Source organism: Zonotrichia albicollis, chromosome 10 (assembly GCF_047830755.1).
Source record: "Zonotrichia albicollis isolate bZonAlb1 chromosome 10, bZonAlb1.hap1, whole genome shotgun sequence".
Taxonomy (NCBI): domain Eukaryota; kingdom Metazoa; phylum Chordata; class Aves; order Passeriformes; family Passerellidae; genus Zonotrichia; species Zonotrichia albicollis.
In genome coordinates, this window is record NC_133828.1 from 34605744 (window position 1) to 34633712 (window position 27969).

Sequence of the window (27969 nt, forward strand, 5' to 3'; positions counted from 1 at the left end):
TTGATTGGACTCGATGATCTCAAAGGTCCTTTCCAGCCTAAATGACTGTGACTCTTTTGGGTCAAACCGAGCCTGCGGGGCTTGGCACAGAGCTCGGGGGGCACAGACGGAGGTGACCAAGGGTCGGCAGCCCCTCACGCCGTTCCGTTGGGAGCACCGGCCCCTCACTCGGCGGGCCCGCCCCTCACGGCCCCGCCGGCCCCGCCCCAAAGCTGATTGGTTCATGGGCGCCACGTGACCAGCGGGCGGGCGCGCGCTCGCGGGGAGCCGGGCCCGGCGGGAGCGGCGCCGGCGAGGGCGGAAGTGCGCGGCGGGGGCGCGCGGGCGGCGGCGCTGCCCCCTCAATGAGAGCCGGGGCGCGGCGGCAGCGGGAGCAGCGGGGCCGGGGGGCACAGCCGAGACGGGAACCGGGCTGGAGCCGCCGTGCGGAGCCGGGCCTTAGCCCCCAGGTGAGAGCGGGCAGCGGCTTCGGGATCCCCCAACCCCGGGCCGGTGGGGGCCTCAGCCGTCCCGGCCCCGCGCCCTCGGTGAAGGCAGGCGGGAGTCGCTGGCTCCTGGCCGCAGCCTGGGGACGTGGCTGAGCTCCCCCGTGTCCGCGCTCTGCGGAGAGGGAAGGAAGGAAGGTGCCACCGGCGGTGCGGGGCAGCCCCTCTCTCCCGGGTGTGTCGGGCGAGGAGAGCCCCACGGTTCCTGCTCGGGGGTTCCTCGGCCCTGGGAGAGCACCGGGGCTGGGCGAGGGCAGAGCGGGGGCAGCCGGTGACCGTCGGGCCTGCGCGGGAGCCGCCGTGGGAGGCGAGAGGCCCCGCTGGTGGATTCGGCCGCTGCTGCGGCTCCCGGCGGCGCCGGGCTGAGCTGGAGCCGGGGTCCGCCGTGGCTCCTGCCCACAAGTGGGACGTGGGGGAGGGAGAGGCCGAGGACGCGCTGGCCTTGGACGTTAGTGCAGGCTGCCCTGCCTGCTCTTGCTGCCGTCGGATAAGCGATAAGGTTTCGTCTGCGGGAGATAAACAGAGGGCTTGGGATGCTGGTGGTCTCAGCTGAGCCATAAGTTCCTGGCTAGTATTGTTTTATCTGGGTATGTTCTCTCTCTGCCCGTTTTATCCTCCCCGCAGCCTTACCGGTGTAGATGCTGTAGGAAGGAAGGAAGGGTGGTGCCCGAGTGTGACCTTACCTGCAGAAGGGCAGGGAGGCAGGTGGGACACAGCAGCCCAGTCGTGTTTCCTGAACAGCTGCTGCAGGCCTAACCCGGGCATTCTGCTGGAGCCCTGTTGAATCGATTCTGTTCTGAGAGCAGGAGACTTAGTCCTGACTATGCCTGGGTGTTTTCATGGTGGAAGGGAACCAGGAGACTACACCTGCACAAGGAGCAGCCTTGCCCTTGTCAAAGCTGAAGTCTGCAGTCTGAGTAGTTTTGGGTTTTGCTTTTTTTTAACTGTTCTAACATTACTTCTCTGGTTCCAAGATCCTTGTTTCTCTTCTGCGGGACAGGGAGGTCCCTGTCCTCATTCTCACAGGTACATGATTTTCAAGAAAAGCTATTTTTTTTTTCTTAATGTCTTAAACACTCCATGCCCTGACCCTCCACCTCCCACCCCCCAATTACAGTTGTTAAAGTGAGAGTAGGAACTAACAAATCGGAACCAGACTTGTGGTTCTTGGAAGTGATGTGCTTGAAGGCTGAAAATAATTTTATTGATTGTAGAGAATTTAATAGTAACAGCTCAATCTTCCTTGACAGTAGCATCTTTGCACTTATTCATGCATAGCAGACTTGCTAGAATAATTTTAACTACTTGGATTTTTGCTTATGATCAGATGATACCAACTTACCATGGTGAAATATTTTGCATTTCTTTCCTCTATTAAATACCTCATTTAAAAATAAGATAACCTTCAGACTAGTCCTGTAAACAAGTTTCCTGTGTTTGACTTTTAGTAGTAAATTGTTTATTTTCACTTCTTTTGGAGTAAGCCAACTTGATTCTGTTTTGCATTCCTGAAAGAAAGTGAAACTGACCTATTTTTGCTAGTGTTATGTATATACTGCAGAGGAATTTCTAGTCTAAAGATTTAGGAGGAATGCTTTACAAAAGCTCTTAACTGAAAGCTTAATTTGACCAGACAATATCCTTTCTTGGCCATCCTTTAAAACTCTCAAACTTGTCTCTAATTGTCAGTGCAATGGTACTGGAAATCTCAGTAGAAGAGCAGTTGAGGCATTTTGATCAAATCAAGTCAGTAATGATGGGACACTGCCTGGACCACTTGGAAGTGTACACTGAAATCCTGGATGGTTTATATTTTCTGTGATCTAGTGCCTCATTTGGACTCAAGGTTTTTTCAGCTGCTTAATTGATTTTGCACCTACTGTTGTTTGACCAAATGCTGGATAAAATTACTTGGTTCTCTAGGAACTGTTCTGCTCCATGTGAAGCTTGGACCCCAACTGTCCTGTGAATGGAGCAGAAATGGCCACATGAAACAGTGCAACAAGCTCTAGCATCGTGGTTTGGGAATCTGGCTCATCGTTGGTTCTTGTCCTGTAAACCTGCTCACTTTCCTTGCAAGTGGATAATTGCACAGTGACTCAATCATTTCCTACTAACTAGATTCAAGCTCCATGTGACTGATTAAATGAATTGCTTTCTATTACACAACGGATTCATGTGAATTAATAGCCTCTCTTAGCAGGGGCACTGAGGGAGCCTGTTTCTCCTGACAGCTGTGCAGGCACTGAGCACCCATGGGAGTGCAAGTGCACACTGGTATCAGTCAGTAGGTGCCTTGGGCCTCTTGCTGTAGCCAGCACTTTGGGATGGCAGTGGTGGTGTCTGGGGCTTTGAGTGAAAGGCAGTGCCTGGGGAGGCCACAGAAGTGGAGAAATGCAGGTGCTTGGTGCTTTTCACTCCCTGGGTGCCTGACTTAAAGTAACTTTGCATGGCTCACTTGGGAGATGAGCTGATCCTCATTATCAATCAGATTATATAGCAACCTATATTTTCTCAAACTCATTCTGTGTTGAGTTGGAAATACTCTCCTACTGATAAAAACCTGCAGATTTTAGGTTTTCTCTTTACATCCACCGTTGAGCCCCATGTCTCTGCTAACTGTTTGGCATCACTGTCAAGCAGTGGTGATAAGATTCCATTGCTTGTTACCTGCTATTACTTGGAGCAGCAAGGTCAACAAACTGGCTTGGTTGTTTCACTCTCCTAGTGGTAATAGTCAATTTTGTGGCTTTTGTTGTGTGATACAGTTGATGCTTGACTCTTGATAAGAGGTTCAGAACATGTATTTTAAAAGTCCTTGCTAATAGGTGCTGTGGAGCAGTCATTTTGTTGGTAGTTCTTTTAGCTCATTAAACAGAAGTAAGCAACTTCCTCCATGCCTGCCCCAGAAATATCAAGTTGTCTTGTCATTTAAGCAAGATAAGTCTGCATAACTCATGCTTTATCTCTTCATGTTCTCCCAAATACTGCTTTAATAGTAATATTAGAGGATCTGTTTTGTCTCTTGTGCTTGAGATGTGCAAATGTGTTTTTCAAGACCTGTCAAAATGAAAGTCATGGAGTCTTGTAATGTGAGAATGTTATTTAGGCTGATGTGTAAGTAGTTGCTTGATTCTTTATGGTAACAAAGTACTTGTTTAGAACTTCAGCTGTTTTCTGTGGAACCTTGAGCCCAAAGCCCTCCTTGCTGAAGCTGTTGACAAAGGAATAATGGTTGATTACACGAATATGAGACTTAATGGAAATGCAGTCCTGACTAGGAAACTTTGCTGGATCACAAGTCCAAGACGGAAAAAATCAGTTCTGGGATTATAAGCATTTGTTAAAGATTTAATCCTGTCAGCCGTTACTTTGTGAATTAGTGCTGCTGTCAGTTGAAGTGATTAGTGTGAAATGTTTTAGGCCACTAATAATGCAGCAAAACTGGAGTTTTTAATATGTTCTTCTTAAATTTGGAATGTGTCAAAACTAATCTGAAGGCAAAGCATAGAGCTGGAAAGCTGAGAACATGCTGAGTTAAGCAGATGCTGTGATTTCTCTGGTTTCTAGCTCTATATATATTTTTACCTGGAGTGAAAGATTATTTTTCAGAAGAGTACTGGAGACTTAGACTTAGCCCTATTTTGGGCATGGTAGATGGATATATTAAAGAATGTTTCCAGCTTGGATTTAATATTGATGACTTTTTTTTCTTTTTCAAGCTGGTGGTTTGTATCACAGGTTTAACAGAGGAAAGAATCCCACTTTATAGTCAAGATTGTTATAGAGTACTATATTACAGGTTTATACTTAACATGACAAAGCACTTTAAAATATTATTTGTAGGAATAATCTTCCTGAACCCTGGACTTCATTCTGCAGAACACACACTAAAGCATTAAAGTGGCTTTTTTTTTTTTTTTTAGTAGGTGTTTTATAAGGTTAGGGCTGCCTTGCTTAAGAGGATGCTTTTGGGTGCCAGTCTAAAGCAGACATTTAACAAGTGAAGTAGTTTTAGATCAAGTTGCATGCCAGTTGCCTCAGCTTTCCAGAAAAGAGGTGGTTTTACTAACTGGGGAAGCTGCTCCCTGATTAAAATGAATTAATTATAAAGTATGTAGTGATCTGTGATGCAGCCTTTCCACTAAACTGCTGCTGCAGTAAGAAACTCCTCTCCATGATGGTATTCTTCTGCTATTTAGTGCTCTTGGCTTACTGTGAGATCTCATTTTGGGTAGGTAAGGAATTCTCATTAGTGTACTCACCAAAAAGTCTCACTGACTGACTTTTATGGCAGCTTTCTGCTTTTATCTACCATGTCATAAAATAGAATAGTCAAGAAATTTAAAGAAATGGTGTTTCAAAAGACAGCACCAGTTTCAAGCATGCATTCCAGTCTGTCTTTGCACTTTATCATGTTTTAAATCACAGTTTAAGAATCAATTTTTTAAACAATTCTGCAGGCATTGGAAATTTAAAGTTTGTGTTATAGGGCAAACTAAATTCCAAGTAGGCTTTATTGGTTGAATCTGTTGTGAAGTTTTAATGGAAGGAAACTAATTAAAAAATTATTAGGCAGACCAGTTGGTGGTGATACTGTACATCTTTATAGTATTAGATAAAGTTTTTAATGAAATGTTAGTCATGATGGATTGGCTTGTGCAAGTTGAAAAATGAGCCTTCCCACAGATAAGATTGTAGCAGCTGCAGTGCTGGGCACAGACTTGACTTAAAGCTGCTGAGGCTGAAGGCACTTGTGGAGACTGCCCAGTCCAGTGCTCCTGCTGACTGCTGCTCAGCATCGTCTCTAGGCAGAGCTTTGTGCCCTCCTGCTGTTCTGATGGGAGACACAACTCTCCTGCTTGGTCTGTCCTGAAGAGCCTGTGGCATCCACACAGCAGCGCTGTAGCCATGAGAGCTATCCCAGCTCATCCCTGTGGTCCCAGTGAGGTTCTGGCCCTGCAGCTACACACAGACCCCAACATGTCCAGCTCATTCCCTGCACTGCATGCATTAGTGTATGGCAGGACACCCTGTTGTGCTGATTTCCCAGGAAAGGCACGAGCTCTGGGATGAGCTGGCTGTCTATCAGAATATTAGTTTTTTATTCTGGTTAAGTGCTCTGCAGAGATAGGAAATGTCTCCAGGAGCACACAAGACTAAATGCACAGTTTATATTCTGCGCTAGTTCTATATGTTCATGTGACCTGCCATTTGCTAGGTCATAAAGGGAAGTGTCCTGAGTTCAATGTGTCCTAATTCTCTGTGTTGAAGTCAAGTGGTTCTGAGTTAATAGTCTGCCACCCAAACCCAGAGTTACCAAGCATGTTATATTGTGCCACTCCTAATTCTACAGCACTCTGGAGGCTGTGTTGAAGAGCACACATTTGGCTGTAAATGTTTTTATAGTGGTAGGCACAGCACTATGAGGCCAAGGATAGCACTTCTCCCATAAGTAAAGCTCTCCACAGCTTTTTAGTCTTCTTGACTATAGGTCTGCTGAAATTGCATGACCCCTGTACTGGTGTCCTAATACAGTTCCCATTTGAAGACAGAAACACTGCTTTTGGCTTTGATGTAAAGTATAGGAATGCAGTAGTCTGAAAAACTGTCTGTTATTGAAAACATTTGCTCCTAGTCCAGTAGAAAGGCAGCTTCTTGCATGTACAGGATACCTTGGTATGCTATTCTCTACCTCACTGGGCAAACTGGAATGAAGAAATCTATTTAAAGGTGACATAACACAGCAGCTGAATAATGGGTGCTAAATGTCACTGTTGTTTTGTGAGATGTAAAAGCATTGATTGAAAGATGGAGGGAAAGGTTCGGTGCTTGACACTTGTGTGATGTTGCCTGATTGAGGGAGCTTAGTGACTCACTGTACTCATCTGTGAACTCTGCAGTGAAGTCAGTGAAGTGCTTAAAATAGTGGAAGTACCTTCATAGGCTATAGGAGGGTGATCCCTGAGTGCTCCTAGGGAGCTGGGATTCTGTGGTTAAGTGAGCTCAGGATGGGGGATTATTACTTGCCTGTCTGCACCAAGTGTGGTCTCAGCAGTGGCTTGCATTTCCCCTAATGGAGATGTGAGCATGAGATATAAGTTCAGTTTGTGAGCAAGCAATTGAAAGGGCAGAGACAGTTGCTTCTGTGGGTATTACCTGAACAATGTTTGGACTTGTGACTTATCCCAGACATCCAGTTCACTAAGGAAGCATGATCTAGGGAGGTACATCCTTTGGGGAGCAACAGTAGCAGCTTGTGGTGTGTCTGCAGTGTGTGGTGCCATGTTTGTGAGACCACTGTGCTGGGTCTGGCAGCCCCAGGCCTGGGTAACAGCACTGAGAGCTCCTGCAGCTCTGCAGCACACTTCTCAGTGAATGGGCATTTGCTGGAGTTTCTGAAATCAGTGGTGGTGATGGCTTTCTTGTGGAATATATAGCTGCAGCTTTTTCACTGAAGCAACTGAAACATGTTGTAACCTCATACTGAGGTAAGATTTTGGTTATTTTGAGCTCTAGAGTGCCACTTAAGACCCTAATTGTGTGATCTGACGTGTTTGACTTTGCTGTTGTATTTGTTAGGCTCTTGGGGATCCAGTTAAAAATTGGTATGAGATTACTTATTTGAAGCATGTCACCACTGTCTCTTAGTGGTTTGGTGGACTTTTTGTATGCTGTGTATCAAAGATGGACATGTTTCTGCATGGGTGAGCTTTCAAAGGAAGTGTAGTTGAAATACACTTTGCAAGTCAGTGGGAGTGAGACTCTTGAGCAAGTCTGGAGTGTCACTTTTCTGGTATGAGCCAAATCAACTAGTGTGAACAATGCTGTCATAATTCACCCTGAGTAATTAGGCAACTAGACTGTTATCACCACAGTGACAAACTCTTAGCATAGTAATACTGATTAATGGTATTAACTCAGTCTTTGTGTTTGTAGAAGAATTCTGACAGGTTTTCTAGCAAGATCTTGCAGGGTAAGAGCAACATGGTAGATCCCTCTCTGCTGTAGTCTGTCTGCAATGTGTCTTCTGGATGTTTAATATTAGACTTGGAGGCTTGCTGAAAGAACTTGGGGAGGTCTGGCTAGAGATCTCGCTACAGAAGAAGTGGTTTTAGCTGTAAAGGCACTACTGTCTTATGACTTTCTCTCCAGGTAACACTGTCTTGCTGAAATAAAGAGTATATTCTGTCTGGTGCTACACATGCCCTACTAGCTGCTCTGTACTGAGTAATATGGAAAATCATGTGGAGAGTGGTTTCTTACTTATTTCCCCATAAAGCTCTGTGTAACTGTGATGCTTGCATGCTATCTGTGCAACAGTGGGGCAGTTGTTGTAACTGTGCTGCCTGCATGCAATGACAATCTCTTGATGCTGTTGATACCTGGCTCTTAAGAGCATTAGCTGTATAGCATGACACTGCAACCTTATTTAGTTATATATAAATGTATGTGATTTTTTCAGGGGGGTGGGGGAGTGTGTGCTCCAGTGCCTTAAAAGCACTCTTGGAGGGAAGTTCTTTCTCTTCTCTCAGCTACTGCTCACAACAAGTTACTTGGCTGTTTTTCTTTCACTCTGATGGAATTCTAAAAATAAACAGTCAAAACCAAACAAACAACAACAACAAAAATCCCCTCAAAAAAACCCTGAACAAACAAATTCAGATATTTAAGTTCCTTAGGAACAGGGATATGTGTTTGCTTATATTTAACTGCAGCATAAGATCTGAGTTTTAAAGGGTTGCTTTAAAGTGCTGCTTTTCTGAGCAATGGATCAGACTGATTCTTTCCTGTGACTAAATCTTTGAAATTTGCACCCTTGCTACAGACTTGGACAGGATTTAGTTCCAGTTTTTCTTAGACATCAAGATTATTCTTAGCAAGATTATTGGCTTGAGATTACTGCTGATGTGTAAGGTAATATCTTTCTATTTGTAATGAGTAATCTAAAATAGTCCTGTAGTGAATTATGTGAGAGGGCATATATTTAAGAATTTCATCTAATAAGTAAATGTAAGTTAAATGCTGTTAGATTTGCTTTCCAAGGTGCAGTTGCAGTAACAGCATCTCTGAAAACTTGTAAGAGTTAAGCTGTGCTTAGCAAGGATGGAGGGGATTGTGGGCAATGTGAGTATATACAGGTATTGTGTACTTAAAATGGATCACTGTTGTGGTGGTCCAGATCCAAACAGAGCCTTGAAAGATGCAATTATCCAAGTCTAGCTATAACCTGCTGGAAAGAGCAGCATGATAGACTTTGTAGGTTGCAAGGACAATGATCAGTTAAAGAAGCAGTGCACCTGGGTATCTCTTGTTCTTCCTGTTGTACATATTAACTGTAGGTGCCAAAAATATTTTGTATTCTAAGTCCACTCTTCTCAAAGTCACTTGATCTTATTAAACTTTTTTAGTCTAAGTGAAGAGCTGTACATGGCTTTGCATGCAAATGTGTGGAACAGTGAAAAGTATGGAGACCAGGGTCACTAGTAGGGATTCTTAATCCTAATTGGCTGGTATCCAGTGGCTGGGTGCCTGATGCTATTGATACTGTTGGAGTATTTTAGTGTGATCTGTGTCCTCTTCATGCATGCAGAGAGGGCTCCTGATCACAACTATATAAAAAATACTGGTTTTATTCTCCCTGTGGTATTTTCCAGATGAGCAAGTCTTAGGGACTCTCCTGCAGTACAAGTTCATCTCACAGTCTGCAGTCTTTCTTATTATGGATGCTAACACTCCAGTCTGATTCTTTTGATGAAAAACAATTCTGAATTGAAATGGTTCTTCAATCTGTGCCTGTCATTTCCCCAGCCTTGTAGGAAATAGAGAACAAAAATGACCTGGCTTCAGGGTCTGGTTTAACCTTTAACTGCTGTAACAAACTGAACTTGCTAGTCCTGGTCTTGCTTCATGTGCCTGTTAGCAGTGTATATGTAGCTCCTGCCAGAGCATATTTGTGACAGCCAGTATCTGTAAGTGTACACACAATTCTGGGGGATTTAGGCAGGATTAGTAACTAATAATAATTGTCTGAAACTGGTGTAATGTAGCTTTCAGTGTATCAAGTAAATGTATTTATTCTGAGTGTTTTTCTGTAAGATTTAGGGATATAGTTGTTGCCACTTTGAACAAGAATCTAGCCTATATAAAGAGGTTAGGTCCCTTCATGTGTACAGAGCAAAGTAGCTCCTTGCTTTAAATTCTTTTCATCCTGATATTATAAAGTATTAAGTTTTCAAAATCTGTTTTGAGTTTCCTTTCCTTTCCTTATTGTGGCAACTGCAAGTCTACTGGTAGATCTTGGGGAGAGAAAATGCCTGATTGGCAAAAGCAAATCTGAGGTTTGGGTTTCACTCCAGTGCTCAGCCTGGCCCCTGCAGCAGGGTGGTGGCTGCCCCTGGTCTGGGAGTGAGTTGTGATCAGGGCCAGGGCACTGCCCTGTTTCTGCAGCAATGTAAGCAGCTTGGCTGCTAAACCTTCTTTGGCCTTAGCTGTGCAAACTCCCTTCACATCAGCACTGAGGCATTGTGGCCTGGCAGGTGTGAGTGGCAGGCCCGGTGGGCTGTGCTGAATGGCTCTGCTGCAGCAGGAGATGGGCTGGAACAGCCCAGGGCAAGAAAGAGGGGACTGAGGGACAGGGGATGGTGATGGCAGCACTGGGTGATACAAATGGGGACTGCACAACTACCCCAGTGTGCTCGGGGAGTCATCTCAAGCTGAATGAATTCTTTGATCCAATTAAACATGGCTCAGAAAAATCTATAAGCACAACTGAGAAGGTAGAAACATCCAGCATTACATGGGGAAGGTTATGAGGATATCCCAAGCAGAAATTTCTACCAAACACATCATGATCTCAGTTTAGCTTGGAAACCATTAACTGAATATATGCCAAAAGGTAAGATATTAATTAGCACAGCAAGAGAGGACAGAGTAGCATTTATAATTTTTCAACCTGAATATCCTAAAATTTTCAGTGGCATTAAATATGTCACTGAATCTCAAATGGGTTTTTTTGGTTGAATTACCGGTTGGAGCATTTACAGTCCATTGAAATCTAATGGAATTTCAGTACTTAAATATTTTCTGGGTAACCTCAGAATGGCTGAGGAGCTCTTACAGTTCATAGCTCAGTGAGATTGTTAATTAGTTTTGTGATCCAGGGAATTTCTGTGACTGCATTCTTACGGGCATATCACAGAAGCAAACACTTCAAAGCCTCTAATTCATATTCTGATAAATGAGGATCACTAAAATACCATTGCAAAACCTTGCTCTTTCTGTGCTGCCTTTTGATGACATCACATTTAAGTCTTTATAATAGGTTGAATACCCAGATTTTCCTTTAAAAGTAGGTATCTGAAGGGTTTAACAAAGCTCCTCTGTCAAGCTATTGGGCTAAGGGTTTCTAGAATCCTGTTTAAAAATCCAAAGAATGGCTGCTTTCAGTGGCAGGATAGCAATGAAAAGAAATGTCCAAAGATATCAGCTGCACAGCAAGAGAACAAGGGCTGATCTCAGCAATTTTGAGCTTAGAGCTTTATTTCAGTTTTAAATCTCAAACTGAATGGAAGAACTAGCAGCAATTCCAATTAAAGCCTTTGGAGGGTCTCAGATTCTTTTATTACAGCAGCAGAATATTTATTGGAAAACAGGTAGACTTAGTGAAGCTTCTCTTTCTTTTTCATGTACTTGGATGAACGCTAGCAAAGTTTCTTGTGAAGTGACAAGAGTGTTTTTCTTTAAGTGTTCTGCAGCTGTGGTCATCTTAATGCTCATGAAATAAACAGGGATGTGAAAGTGTTGTCTGATTTGAAATACATGTAGTTATTCAGTCATAGTCTTTGAATCTTGGTATTAGGTAAAGCAGTTCTGTTTGTAAACTGTGTTCTGAGCAGTTTTACTGTTTAGGTTGAGAGAGTGGAGAAAAAGCAGTTTACTCAGATGTTTATAAACAATTGCCTTGAAGTGCTCAGTTTCAAGAATGACACAACATTGTTCAGGAGGCTTTAGTTAACCTGCAGGAATTGTAATTAAACAGATAAGGGAAGGCTGAAGTAGCTGGTGAGTTTAGGGTTAGATATCTTCCATTGAAGGTGGCATGGTTTGATTAGTCCTGTGGCCAAGTAGAGATCTTCAGAAGTCTAAATCAAAACAGCTGATTAGTAGCTCCTATGGTTTGAATTGTAGATTCTGTGCTTCATGTGGGCAGCCTGTGGCTGGTGTAACCTTCCTTCCTTGATCTGAAGAGCACCTTTCACCAGCCTCACAAAGCTCCTATTGTGCATAGGGCTGTGTGTTACCTATTATAGAACAAATGCAGCATCATCAAGTCAGTGGGTCAGTCCTTATCTTTGAAAATAAATGAAACAGGTAATTACTTCTATTTTCTCGAAGAAGAAAGACTGCTAGAAGAAGTTTATTCTTTGGTTGTAAAGTTTATGCCTTGCTGAACATGGCATCTGTCTAGCAGTTTATTTCAAAGCAGGGTGAATGGTAACCAGAAGGAACCACCTCCCCTACCTCACTCCCCCAAATAAACTTTCAGAAGGTTTGGGGTGTGGTAGGTATTCTGTTTGGTTGGTTGGTTGTTTTTTGTTTTGTTGTTTGGGTTTTTTTTAACAGCTTATGACACTTAGCATATGAAGTTCAACATGGTGTCATTAAACCCGAGGGTAAAGTGACAGATGGAAGTTTAATAGATTGACTGACTGCCCAATGGATTGTTTCTTGTCCTCTCAGAGAAGGGTGAATCTTGCTGGAAAGTAAACTGTGCCCAAACAACACGTAAAGAGCAGTAGGGGAGAGGAGGCATCTTAGCACAGCATTAGGTGCCTTGTCTGGACACCTACTCAGAGTGTGCCCTTCAGCATATGCAGTAAGACCCTTTGCCTTAAATCTGTGCTCCTTAAACTGAAGGGATTTGAGTAATGTTTTAAAGCAACTGCAGTTGTCACAGGTTCTTCTAGACACTGCTCCTTTTTTTGAGTAGTGGTCGTATTTCCCAAGTCTTGTTTTTCTGTGAACAGATGAGTTAATGTCAGTGTCTTGACTGCCTCAAGGATGCCTCATGTACAGAATAGGAAGAAAATTCATCCTTGCATGCTCTGAGATAACAGAGGAGAGAGCTTCCACTTGTGTTAATAGATTTTGAGGTTTTTTTACTTTTTTTAACCTCAAGGAACTGTTAGATGTGAGCTTTGAACCATGTTGTGTAAACTGTTTCTTGGGCTGCAGAAGTGGAGATAAAAATAAACAAACAGTTGGCTACAATGCCTTCTCTTGTTGTTTCATTAGAATATTCCCATTATAGTCTCACCATGCCCCTTTCTGAAGCAGTGATGTGCTGTCAGCCTGTTGTGTGAGCACTGCTACTTCTGCACTGATACTGACTGTGTTAATCCTGTGTCACACTGCTTGAGCCTTGCCTTGTCCTCTGTTCTTGTCTCCTCACTGCCTGTTCTGGAGCATGGCTCCCTCTGATGCCACCAGAGAGGAGCTGCTTTGTGTGCAGCTTCTGGGACTCACTGAGTGCACCCTGCACAGGGTCTGTGTTGTGAGCACACTGCTGCACTCACACGGTCACTGTAGTCCTGATCCTCTGAAATATTTGACTGGCACTTGGAACAGCTCTGCAGGGAAGATCAAGTGCCTTGGCCATGAAGAGCTTTAGATGCAGTCAAACTAAATTTTTATGCTATTGGGTGGATTTTGTTTACCTGATTCATAATCAAAGTATACTATTAATAGTGTGAGGCTGACCTTGCAGTTTCTACAAGCCATTGTTGGGGTGGAGCAGAGAAAGAAGGATTGAAATATTCTCTCCACTTACCTTTATGATGAACACAAGCTTGTTGTTATTTTTCCTAAAATACAACTATTAATTTACCATGACCATCTAAAGATTTGGTATTTGTATTGACAGAAAGAAAAGTCTTCTCTTGGCTATTAGTAAATTATGCCTTTATTGCTGTTGCATAGCACAGTGAACTTAGTGCTGCTGCCTATTACATATTCCTGTTTGTGATACCAGAAAAATGTCTAATTTGAAAACTTTTTATTAGATAATACAACAGTTACAACAATGTTAGGATGTCTGATAGAAGAATACTCACAGGTTAAAACCAGTCACAACTATATGAAAATTAGCTAAGGGTCACACTCCAGAAGGCAGCTTATCTACTACTGTGAAAGCCAGACTACTCTTGAGCTAGGACAAAACAGCATTCTCTACAATTTAAGAGCAGGCTGTGTTGTTTCTAGAACACTTAAAAGTCCCTGAACTATCTCATTGTGTGGCCAATCTGTAGCTCTTGTTTCTTGGGTGTTTATGTCCAAGCAAGCTGAATTCTGATTCACTATCTGTAGACCATGTGGACAATAGGCAAAGCAACTACTTCTGGAGTTTGGGTGCTACCTGTTGTGGTTTTACACATTCCCTTGGCAGGGAAATGTTCTCTTCCTCTCCTGCCTGTCTGGTGACTAAGAGTTAAAAATCAGTCTCTGTGGCAATGGCTGAATTCACTGTCCCCAACAAATATATGCTTGTGCTGTACAGGGAGAACCTGTGCAAAAATAGGAATTGCCACGCCCCATTTCTGTACTAAGGAGTGTCCTGGATGAGGGAGCTGATGTGTAACATAGTAGAGAAGATTACCAGAGGAAAATATCTGTCTTCACTTACCAGTGTTTATCCCAGAATGAGCACTTAAAGATGATTAATTTGCATTGCTGTACTAAATGTATGTAGCAAACAGGTGTGAGTGAAAAACTCTGCATGGAAAAGTACTGCTGCTCAGATGTTTGAAAATGCTGTCTTGAGGGCACCTCTTGATTGTTGGCATGTTTGTTCTTGTATGCATGAGTCAATGAGAACTTAGTTTGATTTGTTGCTTTTCAGAACATCAAGTCATGACAAGAGGAAAAAAATAGTCACTGTCAGTGTACTCTAAGGGCAATTGTGCAGACTGGTCATGGAATTGTCAGTCTCAGAACACAGGGCACATAAACTGGATTGCTTGGAGCAAACTGTTTTCAGGGAGAGGTTTGGACTGGACAGTATCCAAAGGTTCCCTTTCCAAGCTAAATAATCCTATAGCACATTTGTAGGCTGATGATCCCTTAGTCTCTTGTTAATTTTCTGTAGGCCAGCTGGTTGTCCTGAAGCTTTTTCCAAATACTACTGAGTAACTTCTGCTGTTGGCCTTGTGTTTCCATACAGTAGCACTTGCTGATGTGGCAGTTGCAGTGTTTTTCTAGAGTAATTGTGTCCAGGTAAATTTGAGACTCCTGGAAGGTCCATTGCTTCTGGAATAAAGTGTCAGGGCTGGTACAGCCATTTCCTGTAGCAGTTTTCTGCATGGTCTGCTGGTCTCCTTATACAGCCCTCTGCTGGGATATGAACAGCTGGGGTCCTTTGTGGTGCTCCAAGGACACAAGAATCTCTATGCTGCCATCTACCATATACACATCATGTGTCTAAAATATTACTATTTGGGATTAATATTCTGTGTGGAAATCCTGACTGGTGACATATCTTTGTTTCACTTATTTCTGCTTTTGTGTTCACTGTGCTGTCCTTAGAGATGCTGCTCTGTGCTAATCAGTGTGGCAGCTGCTGCTTGTGCTTCTGGTACAACTTCTGTGTCCAACTACTCTTAAAAAACCCAACCATCCAAAAAAAGAGGCAGTATTATTTTTAAGGAGCCTCCAGTTATTTAATTACTAGGCTCACATAACAACACACAGACAGAGGCTTGTTAGCTAGGGCTTGTTTATTGAAGCTTACTCCTTTATGGCTTAGCAACATCAGGAGGAGAATTGGAACTGAGATTTTTTTGCAGTAAAGCAGGATTTTTTTTTTCCTAAGCAAATTAGATTTGCAGCATCAAAAGACAGGAAAAGTGTGAAATAAATGGTAATGGCATGTCATGAGACTTTCTGCTAGAAGCTCCTGCAACTTGTTCCTGCACATTTACTGTGTATCTCTGCTGTTTTCTTAGCCTACGTAGGGAGAAGATCAAAAGCCAGATTTCCATGAGCAGATCTAAGGTAGCTGTATCAACATTAAAGAAATATTTTAGAAAGGTGTATTGCCTTATAACAAGAACAATAAAAACCACTTAATTTCATATCTTTTGAGAAAGACTGGGTTTTTCTTTAGAATCTGCTCTAGACACTAGTCTTGTAGGCTGGGTTTACAAGTTAAGAGTAGCTTGTTAAAAACCTTTGACACTTTTATTCATCATACTGTTGTCACAAACAGAAGGCGTTTGTTTTAATACCTTGTCCTACTCATACTTTAGGCATGGTTTGCATGCCAGTGCATTGGAGTGGCCCATTCCTTAGGCTTGCAGGGCAGGGTTTTAATCTGGTCTTTCAGCACTTGTGAGACACTTCACCTGCATGCTACCCTGATGTCACCAATGTCATGGAAGGGTGACTGTGCTGCTTCTCTCTGCAGATCTGATTGGTTGCCTGGCACTTCGTCTGTGGCAAGCAGGACAATGGCTGCCAGCAAGAGCAAGAACCAGAGTTCCTTGGCCCTCCATAAAGTAATTATGGTTGGCAGTGGAGGTGTGGGTAAATCTGCCCTCACACTTCAGTTTATGTATGATGAGGTAAGTAACTTTGGTTCAGCTTCTCTAAAGCACAGATTCATAGGGCTTGCTAAGCTTTTTTCTGTGGGACAGGGGAACTAAATGGGATGAGCAAAAGACCTGATGACCCAACTGGCAGGTGCAGGATGTAGAAAGCTGGGAGATGTGTTCTCTGGGAACATCTCTGGCTAAAGGTGACAAAATTAATGCTTATTTGTGAAAGAACTGTCTTCAGAAGTTATGCAAAATCTATGGGTGCTTGTGTACAGAAGCTATTACTACTTGAACTTTAATTTTGTAATTTAGGTCAGTTAAGGCTGAAGTCAGAAGTAAACGTTCTAGCTCATTCTGAGCCAGGTGGTGAAGTAGGCATGTTCATAGCATGAATTCTTCCATACTGGTTTACAGGAAGCTAGATTAGGCAGCCTGCACTAGTATGTGAAGGAATACATGATCCTGTAGGTCAAAAGTTAGTGTTTATCTATAGGTTGTCCACACATGCTATAGTAGTGTAAATATCTGAACATGATGTAGTCATTAATGAAAGCCAGCCAGCTTAATTGGGCTTAATTGTTGTGTTCAGAGGCTGAGAGGCTCTTTACCTCTCTGCTTCTCTGCTGGATGTGTGCCGTTGAACTAAGTTGAACTGGCAGTGGCTTTGTGGATCTGATCAATTCTGAACAGACTGAAGCATGTGTCCGTGTAATTATGGAACAGGCTTTCATGTTCAGCAGCTGGATGCTCTCATCTACACCTGTTAAAATACCTGTTCCTGAAGTATATTCAAATGCATTTTCTTAAAGTGAGAGATCTAGATAATGCCAGCACATTGCTTAACTTATACTGCAACTCTGTTCTTAAATTGTACTGAAATTGCTGACGGTGTTCTGTGTAGCAAAACTTGACTAGGCAAATTGGCTCTTTGATGTATTAAGGGCTTAAATAATTTGCTTTTAATAGTAATACTGAAAAAAAAGTGGTGGAACTTAGTGGCTGACTGAATTATGAGAAGGTTTTGGGGAATTTAAATGTCACAGAAGTGAAAGAAGGAAGATAGACAAATACTGAGACTGTATGACAGTAATTCTAAACACTGATCCCTTTCTTGTCAGTTTGTAGAAGACTATGAACCTACCAAGGCTGACAGCTACAGAAAGAAAGTAGTTCTGGATGGTGAAGAAGTTCAGATAGACATTCTGGACACAGCAGGACAGGAGGATTATGCAGCTATCAGAGATAACTATTTCCGCAGTGGGGAAGGGTTTCTTCTTGTCTTCTCAATAACAGAGCACGAATCCTTCACAGCAACAGCAGAGTTTCGGTGAGTAGCTTCTCTCTTAGGCAGGGGAAGTTACCCAGTTCCTCCGTTGCTCTGACAACCCTGCCTAAAAGCTAGAGCTCTTTATTCTTTGTCTGTTACCATTTGATCAATAAAAGTGACACCTGACCATTTTGCTCTCAATAACTGATAACCTAAACCACAGTATTCAGCCTCTGGCTTTAGTCATCTTCGTGCCTGCAACTTACAAGTACAGTATGCCAGCAGCAACTTCAGGCAAGTAACAGATTCTTGGACTCCTAAAACAGGCATATTCCAGCCAATTTTCAGTCTTCATGGATGTGAAGTTTAATTATCTTAGAGCAGTACTTCTGGAATTAAGTCTGTCTTTTGGCCAGGTTTCAGACACAGTATTGCTTACTGCTAGAAGCAGGTGCTCTAAGGAAGGGAAGGATTAGCCTCCACTCTCAGGTATGGATTGGTGCCAAGCAAGGGTTGGCAGCCAAGCATTGCTATTGTAGGCAGACGTATTCCTAGAAAGACACAGGGTAGTAGTAAGCACTTCCATTTTTCTTATTGGGATTAGCACTTCTGATGTAAAAATTGGCACCAGATTGACCACAGAAACTGCTTGTGTAGTGTGGGGGGTAAATAGAAAAGGATTTAAACCACTTCTCTGGTTTTAGAATCCATGTAGCCACATTCTTCAGGGCAAATGTTCTAACTCTTTTTGATGATACCTGCTGCCTCACCAGAATGCGATGGAATAGCTATATAGATTGCCTGGAATAGCTATATAACTTGAAGGGAAACTTCCCAAAGCCTAGGGAAAGTTTAGGAGTTCTTTATGCTTGTCAGAATAAAAGCTCTTTATCAGTCTGCCTTATGTTCCCTAACAAGGTTAACAGATACTAACTGGTAATGGAAGTGCTGTAGCTGAGGACACTTATTTCTAGGTTTTTCTTAAAGCTAAGGCAAACTCCCCTTGCACCCCAGAACTTAACATCTCATACCCTTTCAACAGTACTGGGTGACCACAAAATCTTTCGTGAGATATAAAAATACTGGTCCTTCCTCACATAATAGTTCTGTGACTTTGTTCTGCTTCAGAAGGCTGACAGTCATGGGACACGCAAGCAGAGCTCAGTTTGCTCTAACTGGAGCTCTGACAGGAGCCAGCAGTTCCACTGTTACAGGACTGCAAAACTGAGCACTAGGACTCTTCCTAATGTAAGATGGAGGAAAAGATCAGGTAACACTCAAAGAACACAAAGAAAATGAGACAAGTGGAAACAATTGGGTTTGGCTTATGTGCCTAAGTGAAATAGAATGTTAAACCCAAAGTTTAACACTTTGAATGAGAGTAGGAGTACTTATCTTGGCAGTTTGGTTTTTTTGTCAGTCTTCTTTAAGTAGGTTAACAGTGTGTTGGTTCAAGATTCCAGCACAGCAAAACAATGAAAAAGCAATGCTAGCCCTGAAGATGGGCAAGAAGGGCCTAAGAGCTTTGTGATGCAGAATCTCCTACTTTTCAATGGTTCAGAAGTAAAACAAATAGTGAAATTAGTTAAATGGAATATTTAGGCTCACATGCAAGAACCAGCTCCTTGGTCCAGGAAGGAGTGGGGAATGGGTAGTATGAGTCACCAGCATCCCAGGCCAGACTGCAGAGTGGTATTATTTACTGCAGATCAAAAGGCTCCAGAATCCTAACGCTGTGAAAAAGTTGAATACTGAACAAACGATAGGGTTGTCTTTAAACCCTAGCTCCCCTGCTGATGCTATGCATTCAGTGTTTGCTTTCAGTGCCTCTTTAATCTGAAAATGTGTGAAGATGCAGTTAAATGCAACAGCAGATTGTCTGCTTCAGTGTTAATGCTATTTTAGAGTCTCATGTACTCTCCATACATTGTTATTTTGTAGATGGAAAATGCAGGCATCTGAAGTAGTGTGGTGACTCGGTGAGATGAGAGGGTGTAGCACTGTGCTCATGTCTTGTTTAGCTCTTCTTCATAACTATTTAAAAATAGTTTAGAGTGGTAAAGTTCTTCCAGCATCCTAGATGGACAGCAGCTTGTGTCAGTCTGGTTTCAGCTTGTGTTTTACCCCAGTAAAGAACAGACTGAGCCTGGTATGTAACCTCACTCCATCTCCTTTCCTGGACGCTGGTACATCCTGGTAGCATGACAGGTTAATGCTGGCAGTGAAATATCTTCCTGGAGTCTGTGAAGGAGGAAGGTTGCTAGCATTTTAGTTCAGAATTGTGTAGTAACTCTCTCCTTTGGGTAAAGTTTAGGGAGCCATTAGGAATGATCTCTGCCAGCTACTGGGCTGTTTGCAACCTACTGCCTTGGCAAAGACTTGATGTTGCCCAGACCTAGATAGAGATATGATGCAGACTGAATTAAAGATGGTGACTGAGTGCCAAGGTGGAACTTGGCAAACATGGCACTTGTACTCTTTTCCTCATTCAAATGTGAACTCCTGCTGCCAGTTGCTCTTCTGCCATAGTCTTCTTCTTTCCTAAAGCCTGATTACTCACTAACTAAATAATAAAACTGCCTTCCTGGAAGTGTGAGGCTTTCAGTAGTGTAAAGCCCATAGCATTACTATGCTAATCCTGGAATAATTTTCAAGTGTGTGTCCAACTGTTGGGAAATACCCAGTTGCAAGCACTAATACTTTGCAGACCACTCGATCCACTCCACATAAAAGTGTGAGAGTTTTGTTGCTACTGCTAACACAGATATTTTTATTTTGAATACCTCATGCCTTAGGGAACAGATCCTGCGTGTGAAGGCTGAAGAGGATAAAATCCCTTTGCTGGTAGTGGGGAACAAATCTGACCTGGAGGAGCGCAGACAAGTGCCTGTAGAAGAGGCTCGAAGTAAGGCAGAAGAGTGGGGGGTGCAGTACGTAGAAACCTCTGCCAAAACTCGGGCCAATGTAGATAAGGTAAGAGAAGTGACATCTGCTCAATTAGATCATTGCTACTTGTTTGGTACCTGACTCTTGCTGGACAAAAGCAAGTCCACTGTTTGGTTTCTGAAAGCCTAGTTTATTAAAAAAATACCAAAAACCAATGAACTTACTGGAATGTGTGCACTTAGGCACATACCTAGCTTAAGGGAACCTGAGATCTGGAACAAGTTAATGCTATTGTCTTGTCTTAACTGTTTGTCCTGAACCAATAGTTTTTCAGTAGTCCTTTGGGTAAATGGTTCTAAGGATTCTCTAAGTATGTTATTTTGTTTGTAGGGTGTGTCATTCTTATAACACCAATAAATAACAAGCTATGGACAAGTAGAAATTGTTCCCCCTTCCCTATAAAGCTACATGTAATGTGGTTAATCTTAAAAATTTTATTCTTGTTTTCTACCAAGACTAGTTTGAAGTGTGAGAAGAACTTTTTGCTGTGTCCCTGTCCTATTTTGACTTGTCCTTGGTGGTATAGGACAGTTATTCTCATGTTATTCTGCTGATGTTTTCTTGCATAAACATTGGTGGTGGGATATTCTAGAAAAGAAAGGAATTATGACTGTGGAGTGTTTGTCCTGTATAGAGGACAAATCAATTTCAGTCATCCCCTTTATTTTGTTTGTAGTGAGGAGTTCTTGAAGAAAAGGGTGACTTTTTACTTCACCAATTCACAGAACATTTTATGAAATTACTGTTTGCACCCTAAGGGCTCCAAATGTCTTACTAATATGCAACCGTTTAAAAATTACGAATTTTAAGCAGTTTTCTCTTTGGTTAAAGAACACTTGCAGCTAGCTATATTCTTCTAGACAGCTTCCTGTTCTTCTATATTAGTTCACTAGTGGAAATGTTGTTGGTGCACAAGTTACTGGCGGGAACTCCTCCCCTCATTAAAACTGCAGTATATGAAACTCCTGAATTGAGACCTCTTGATTTAAAGAATGGGGCGTAATTTCAGTTTGGTGAAGTCACAGTCACTTGCATAAACTGGGTGATGTAGTGAAACACAAATATTTAGACTTGCTTTTTCCTATAAGCATCTCATATTACTAATGAATGGCTAGCTTATTTTATATTTAGACTAGTTTTCTGATCAGCTGGCATTAACAGCAGTGGAGCTGTGTGTCTGGAGTGTACTAGCATGGTGATCCAGATTTGCTGTTACAGGTGTTCACTGGCTAGCTCATGTGGCATACTGGTTGTCCTCTGTGTAAGCACTGTTAGGTGCATTGTACAACAAGGTATTTCTCTTTGTTGTGATTGTGTGTTAGTACTGTGGCAGAATAAAAAAAAATCTTAAGAGGGTTTTGAATTACAAACTAATCTACTTTTGATCAGTAGCATGGTCTTGCTTCCAAGTATCAAAGGCTTGAGAGTTCCCTGTTTGGAAAAAAACACACTTTAGTTCTACACAGTGATGCTAAACTCTTATTCTGTAATCATAAAAATAATTTTAAAAAGAATTATTTTTAAATAATCCTAAAAATAAATACTCAATGACTGTACAGCAAAACAGCTCATGCATCTTAAGTGTTATGTACCCAGACATCAGGAATACAGGGGTGAAATTGCCTAAGTTTTGGACAAAAAAATTAGAGAGACAGGAAAGGAAGCATGACTTTCTCTGAATTTTTCCTAGACCATAGTTTTGAGAATTTTTTGTGCCCTATCACCTGAATGCTGCACCTTTGTAATTATAGACCAAGCAGAATAGTAACTGCATGGGAAAGACTGGACTCACTGCTTTCCATAGTTAACAGCAATGGAATAGTTTGCTAGGGCACAGACAAATGTTCTCATGAGCTCTGAATGCTGCTTTTGTGCTAGAATCGTATTTAATAAAAATCCCTTAAAACAGGACTGTTGAATGTTTTGCTAGCCAGGTAAGATTGTGCAGTTTTTTGTCACTGCTTGACACACTACATGATTCTGATATTGAGTTTGTCACAGGAATCTTAGTCTAGACTTACTTCTGCTGTGTTGAGTACAGTGTGGTCCTACATCTTTATTTGCTGCTGAATACAGTAGTTTTTATCTGCTTTCTGGTGGGTGATGTTGTTTAATCTTTCTTTGTTTTTCCCTCCTAGGTATTCTTTGATTTAATGAGAGAAATAAGAGCAAAGAAAATGTCAGAAAACAAAGACAAGAATGGCAAGAAAAGTGGCAAGAACAAGAAAAGCTTTAAAGAAAGATGTTGCTTACTGTGATGCTTTGGAACTGTAAATATCTATCTACAGGTGGCACGGATAAAATACCACTAAGGATATAGGGCTGGATTCATGAAAGGAAGTCTGTATTGACTCCCTTATCTTTTGCTTTGCATATCACACCTTCAAAATGTGAAAACAACTTTGCAACCATTTCCAGTATCCAACAAAACCTTTGCCTCCTTAAACTGAAATGGGCTCCATCTTCCAACTTTCAATAGAAATAGTTTCAGAACTACAATCCTTCTGCTTGGTTACACAATGTACTTTTGTATTAACTTCCTTCTAATGTTTCTGTGTGTTTCTCTTGAACCTCTATTGGCCTTAACCAGCACAGCTGTTCAGGTTCAAACACTTTTTCCCGCTGTTGCTGCCCTCCTTGATGGTGCAAACTGCAGAAAGGCTAGATGACACCTAGTAAAGGGTTTGAGTCTCCATCTTCTCTTAGTTGTCACTGATATTTCTTACACTGACATCTGCTGACTTCCTCCCCACGCTCCATGTAAGAAATAGCAACTGACAGTTGAGAGTCAACTCAAAACAAACTTTATTCTGTGTTCTGTTTAGTCAATACAGCATTCATGAATCAAGCCTACGGACTCAATTCAGACTTATTTAGGAAATGCAAAAATTGATATTTAAATACAGGCTAGATGCATTCCCTGCTGGGGTCTGTCTTCTCATCCTTAAATTAGTGGTATGGGGTGAGAAAATGACTGTAAGCCTTTCTTCAAAAGGAATAGTATTATCACCATCTCCCTGAAATGCTGTCCTGGGTTTCTTCCATGTATTGTCTTGACTCAATTACACTCCACATCTGTCATCCTTCCCTTGCCTTGTACTGGAATAGTGGAAATAGGTGTTGATTTAATAATCAGTTATGTTTATATTGGAACACTTGTGATGATAATGTTGGAAAGTGAAAACATCTGCATCTGTCTCCTGTCTTGCTGTAGATGAAAATGCTGAATAAGAGTGGGTCCCATCACACAGTCATGGCCTGGAATAGGTGAGGCATATATGTTACCTCTCAATGATTAGCTGGCTAGTGAGCTGTATGGTGTCAAAAAGCAAATGAAGTTAAGCAGTTGCCACATCTGTTATTCACTGTTAATTTTATATGTACTGTTTCTGATGCACAGCAACCTAGCACATGATGAGTTTTGCTGTCAGTTATGCAGTAGTGGTCATGTCTGTTGAACAAAAACAGTCTAGAAGTGGAAAAGTCAGTACTTAGCAGGTTCTGTTGACAGCTGAATGAAATGAACTTTCTGATGCAGTTTAAATGAAGTGCAGTTGCCAAAAATCTCTTCTGTCACTGTGGAAAAGGAGTCTCTTCTGGTTGTGGAGTTTCTCAATGAATTGTGGCTATCTTCTGCCTCCAAGGAATAGAGACACTTGAAGAGTAACCAGTATCTTGCTGGTAACTGGATGCTTAAAACACAGTTGCTTGGTGAAAGGTTGCTCAGTGAAGCTCATTGCAGCACTAATGGTGTTTCTTCCTGAGATGGAGTAGGGAATACTGTTCAGTACTTAGTGTTGTAATCTGAGGTTGAAAAATATTTTTTCGCGTGTACTAGATTGCTTTTGTGCATTCTGTCTCTGAACATTGAAAAAAAGTAAGATGTGATCTATATCAGAACCTCTGTTGACCTGAGGTTTCACAGGGACTTATCACAAACTCATTGTCTTCCATCACTAGTTCATCTTGTCAGGCAACTCATTGGACTGGGGAAACTGTACTAAATAAAAGGTGCTGTAATATTCATTCTTGTCAAATTAAATTCCTTCTTCGTTATTCTTATCTTGTATGGGCAGACAGAAAGGTTAACCAGCTCTGGAAATGCTTCTCTGTGAACAGTATAATTAATTGTGAAGTTGGTTTTGTAATGCCCAGTAGTGTTTTGAAGCAGAAGCTGGAAGCCTGCTGGCTTACAGAACTTGTCACTTGAGCTGTGTCACCTGTGTCTAAAGCCTAAGCATTGAATAGGACACTGGGAGCTGTAACACATCTAACAAAGTTTCCTATTGAACTTCCATGCATAAAAGTCCATTTCTGACTGTTTATTGTCCTGGCAGCAAATGAATGTCCTCTTCTGGAGGAAAGCAACTCAGTTAGGTTTGGTTTTAGTTGAGACTTAACCTTTAAGTCCTTAAGTAACCTAAAGGATGAACAACAGTTGAGTTCACATTACAAGCTTATCTAGGTCAAGCCCCTCTGAGGCAGGTTGTAAAATGTGTATAACAAAATTGAATAAACTGACCTTACTGTATGAATAATGAATTCAGCAAAGCTTACAATGAGCAGCTCAGCTGTGTTGGCTCAAGAGACTTGAATGCCTTGACCTTTGATCTCTATAGTCTTAAAGTACCTGACAGTATTGATAGGACAGATGAATTTCTTCTCAGAACTGCAAGTCTCTCACTGGTGTTCTTACAGACCATGTGCTGTTTTCACTCAGGTTATTTTTTTTTCTCCAACTGATAAAGCTATGCCACAGAGGTGGACTTCCTTGGAAGAAGGTGCTTGCTGTTTCATGGCTTCATGCTGCATCTCTTCAGTGTTCTGCTCTTGTCACCTGCTCCAGAAAGACTAGGCCTGGAGACTAAAAAAGCAGCTTTTCAGTTTTCCTCTTCTGTACTTGCGACAAACTCAGTTTAACTTGCCAGTTATAGCTGAAAACACAATAAACAAAGCAGCTACCTTGGAACAGTGGGCAGCAAGCTTTCTGACCTGTACAGGAAGGCAGTAAAGCTGGTCCCCCGGACTGAAATCCTTCTGTCTCCAGCTCATGGTGGAAGTGCCTGAATATGCCCTTTCTGAATAGGGGCAGTATAATTTGGGGGTTCTTGAATGGCTTCCAGGTGTGCTTCACAGGACATCAATGGATATCACCATCAGGTGGGTTGAGTGGAGTGAATATAACATGGCACAGCATCCTGTGAGCGTGTGAATGGAGCTTTGAGTAACTGGGGGCCAGGTACATCAAATAAGGGATGACTTGGGCAGCAGGGAGTTCGTGGCTGCCTGCTGGCCCTGCTGTGTAGCTGAGGAGACTGAAGGCTGGATTGAAGCTGATGTACTCTATCAGCCTTTGCACGTTGGGTAATTAAAAACCACGGCTTCTCTTTGTTGGTAAAATGTGCTCTTAAATCATTCTGGAGCATGGCTGTAGGCAGGTAACTGGATATTTGCAGCTGGAGGCCATGCAAGACTTGACTATGCACTTGCACTTAAGCATTCAAGTATTATTCTTGCGCAATGGCTTAACACGAAGTCAGGGAACTGTTTACTGCTACGTGCAATCTTCCTTATGTGGCTTAGCTTCAAGTGCTCCAGTTTTCCTTCTGCTTTGAGCAGAGCAAACAGGCCCCTGTTACAACAAGGGCTAAGTCATTCTATGAAGAAAATACAGGACTCCTGGACTGCAAAGGCAGACTTGACTCTTGAAGAGGAGCATCTCTCCAGGTGGGAGTACAGATGCAGCATGAAGTGTGTTTTCAATGACTTGTGCCCTATGTGTTCTTACACAGACTGATACACCTCTACTGCAATTTCCAGGGGAACACTTGGCTTGATGAGGAGAAAGATGTATGCATATATTTACTGGGCATTAAACTTCAGTAAGATGTTGATAACCATCTGAAGTTCCAGTTGAGTCCTATCTGGTTTAAGTATAATGCTCCAGAATACTTCAGGTCGAAGGTACAAAACTACAATCTGGAATGCAGTAAGAGGTGTGTAGGGGGGATATGCATCTAACTAAATGCTCACCCAGAGCTTTTTTAAAAGCTTTTCAAAGCATTAACCCAGTTCTTAGGCCTGACAGGTCTATCAATTCTTGCTCAAAAAGAGGATACTGTTATCAGTTCAGCTCAGAGCTTATGTAGACAGAAGCTTTCCTTAATTGCTATAAGCATATGTTGCAGTGTTCACCTCCTGTTGACTTTATAGTTGGGAGAAGGAGGGAAGAGGAACAAATAAAAAAGCTATGATTTTCACTGTAATCTCCACACTTCATGGAAATGGCAGGTGTTCCTCTTGGGAGGGGAAGGTGTTATCTCTAACACCAAGTGAGAAGTTTAGTGTAGAGGAAGTGATTGTGATTGCAAGACTTAATGAAACTGCCTCTAAACTATGTATGCTATACTATACAATGTAAATTCTTATTTTTTTCCTTACATAGCTTCAGAGCTTTGTCTCTAACTTGCACAAACATTTTTAATGTCTGTAAAACTGGTCACTTTTCATTATCATGCTAATACAACTGATTTGTATTACTATTGATAATAAAAAGAAAAAATGAGCTTCATATTTGTTTGTTATTGATTTTTACAGCATTCTAAAAGCATACCTAATCCCCAAATTCTTGGATGAGCCAGCCACTGGTTTTCAGTGTTGGTAACTAAGCTTTCTATCAAATATGTAACAAGATTATATTGCAGGCTATGGGAGGGAAGGAAGAGGTGACTGAGACACTCATCATTGGCTTTCTGGAAATGGTATGCATGTTTTTCAGGACTGAATTGACATAGTAGTTTGGTTCATTCACAGTTGATTTTCCAGAACTTAATTGGATCAGACAGCTTGGATCAGCTATATGAACGACAGAGTTGCTTTGTCTTTTCTTCAGGCAATCTTGAGCCTTTAAATAACAGAGTAAGCAGCACTGTGTGGAAAAAGTAGTCCTTAGTCCTTTGAGTGTGCCAGACTCATTCTGTGTGTAGGTTTGGGGTGAATGAACTGCAGGAGAGAAGCTGAGATGCTTCTGAGGCAGGATGGCTCAGGACAGACTCACTGCTCTCTAATGCCACTTAATTTGGAGTGGCAGAACAATGGGATTCAAAGTAAACTTTCAGGCAGTTTCTGTCACCACTGCTGTATAAGTTGGAAGTGGAACATTCTCTAGCTGATGACTTCTGGCCAAAGACTACAGCAATTTACATAATCTTGTTTACATGGTGCTTGCCTGGTGTTTGCCCTGTGTTTCTGATTGCCACGGTGGTTTATGTTGCTCTCCTTCCCAGTGAAGTAACTTTTAAAATCCTCTGTGGCAGAGAAAGGGTAGCATGGAAAGTGTCGTGTAGGAGGCAGGAGAGGGTTCTGAGCACACTTTGTTACACTGCTGTACCCAAAGCCCAGATTGGCACCCTCAGGTAGTCTGCAGATGCTTGTGAGGGGCAGGCTTGCCTTTGGTTGCAGCAGGATAAAACAGGAGGATGATGACTCGTGCATAGCTTGGCTCCTGCCTTTGTGTTTGCCTGTATTGTGCCCCAACCAGAGCATTTTAGTGTGGTTCTGTGAGCTAAGTGCTGACAATTCCTGGGATGGCACAGGCACCTCTTCCTGAGAACTGCTGGCTCCATCTTGTGGATTTAGGAGTTAGAAGCTCTGCTGTGGAGAGGGGCTGTTCAGCATG

General features: G+C 42.1%; 1 protein-coding gene across 1 annotated transcript; it reads left to right on the forward strand.

The window, feature by feature from the left end:
- Positions 1-240: 240 nt before the first annotated feature.
- Positions 241-26864, forward strand: RALB (RAS like proto-oncogene B). Its single transcript, XM_005485178.4, has 5 exons — positions 241-449; positions 15949-16105; positions 17197-17405; positions 20141-20318; positions 22430-26864. Exons 2-5 carry the CDS (start codon positions 15992-15994, stop codon positions 22547-22549), a joined length of 621 nt encoding a protein of 206 aa, XP_005485235.1. The 5' UTR covers positions 241-449; positions 15949-15991; the 3' UTR covers positions 22550-26864.
- The last annotated feature ends 1105 nt before the right edge of the window (positions 26865-27969 follow it).

Excerpts from the sequence above, each read along its gene's own strand:
- RALB (XM_005485178.4), top strand. The coding sequence starts at position 15,992 with ATGGCTGCCAGCAAGAGCAAGAACCAGAGTTCCTTGGCCCTCCATAAA. Across the intron at positions 16,106-17,196 it reads TTCAGTTTATGTATGATGAG|TTTGTAGAAGACTATGAACC; the intron begins GTAAGTAACTTT and ends CTTTCTTGTCAG. Across the intron at positions 17,406-20,140 it reads ACAGCAACAGCAGAGTTTCG|GGAACAGATCCTGCGTGTGA; the intron begins GTGAGTAGCTTC and ends CTCATGCCTTAG.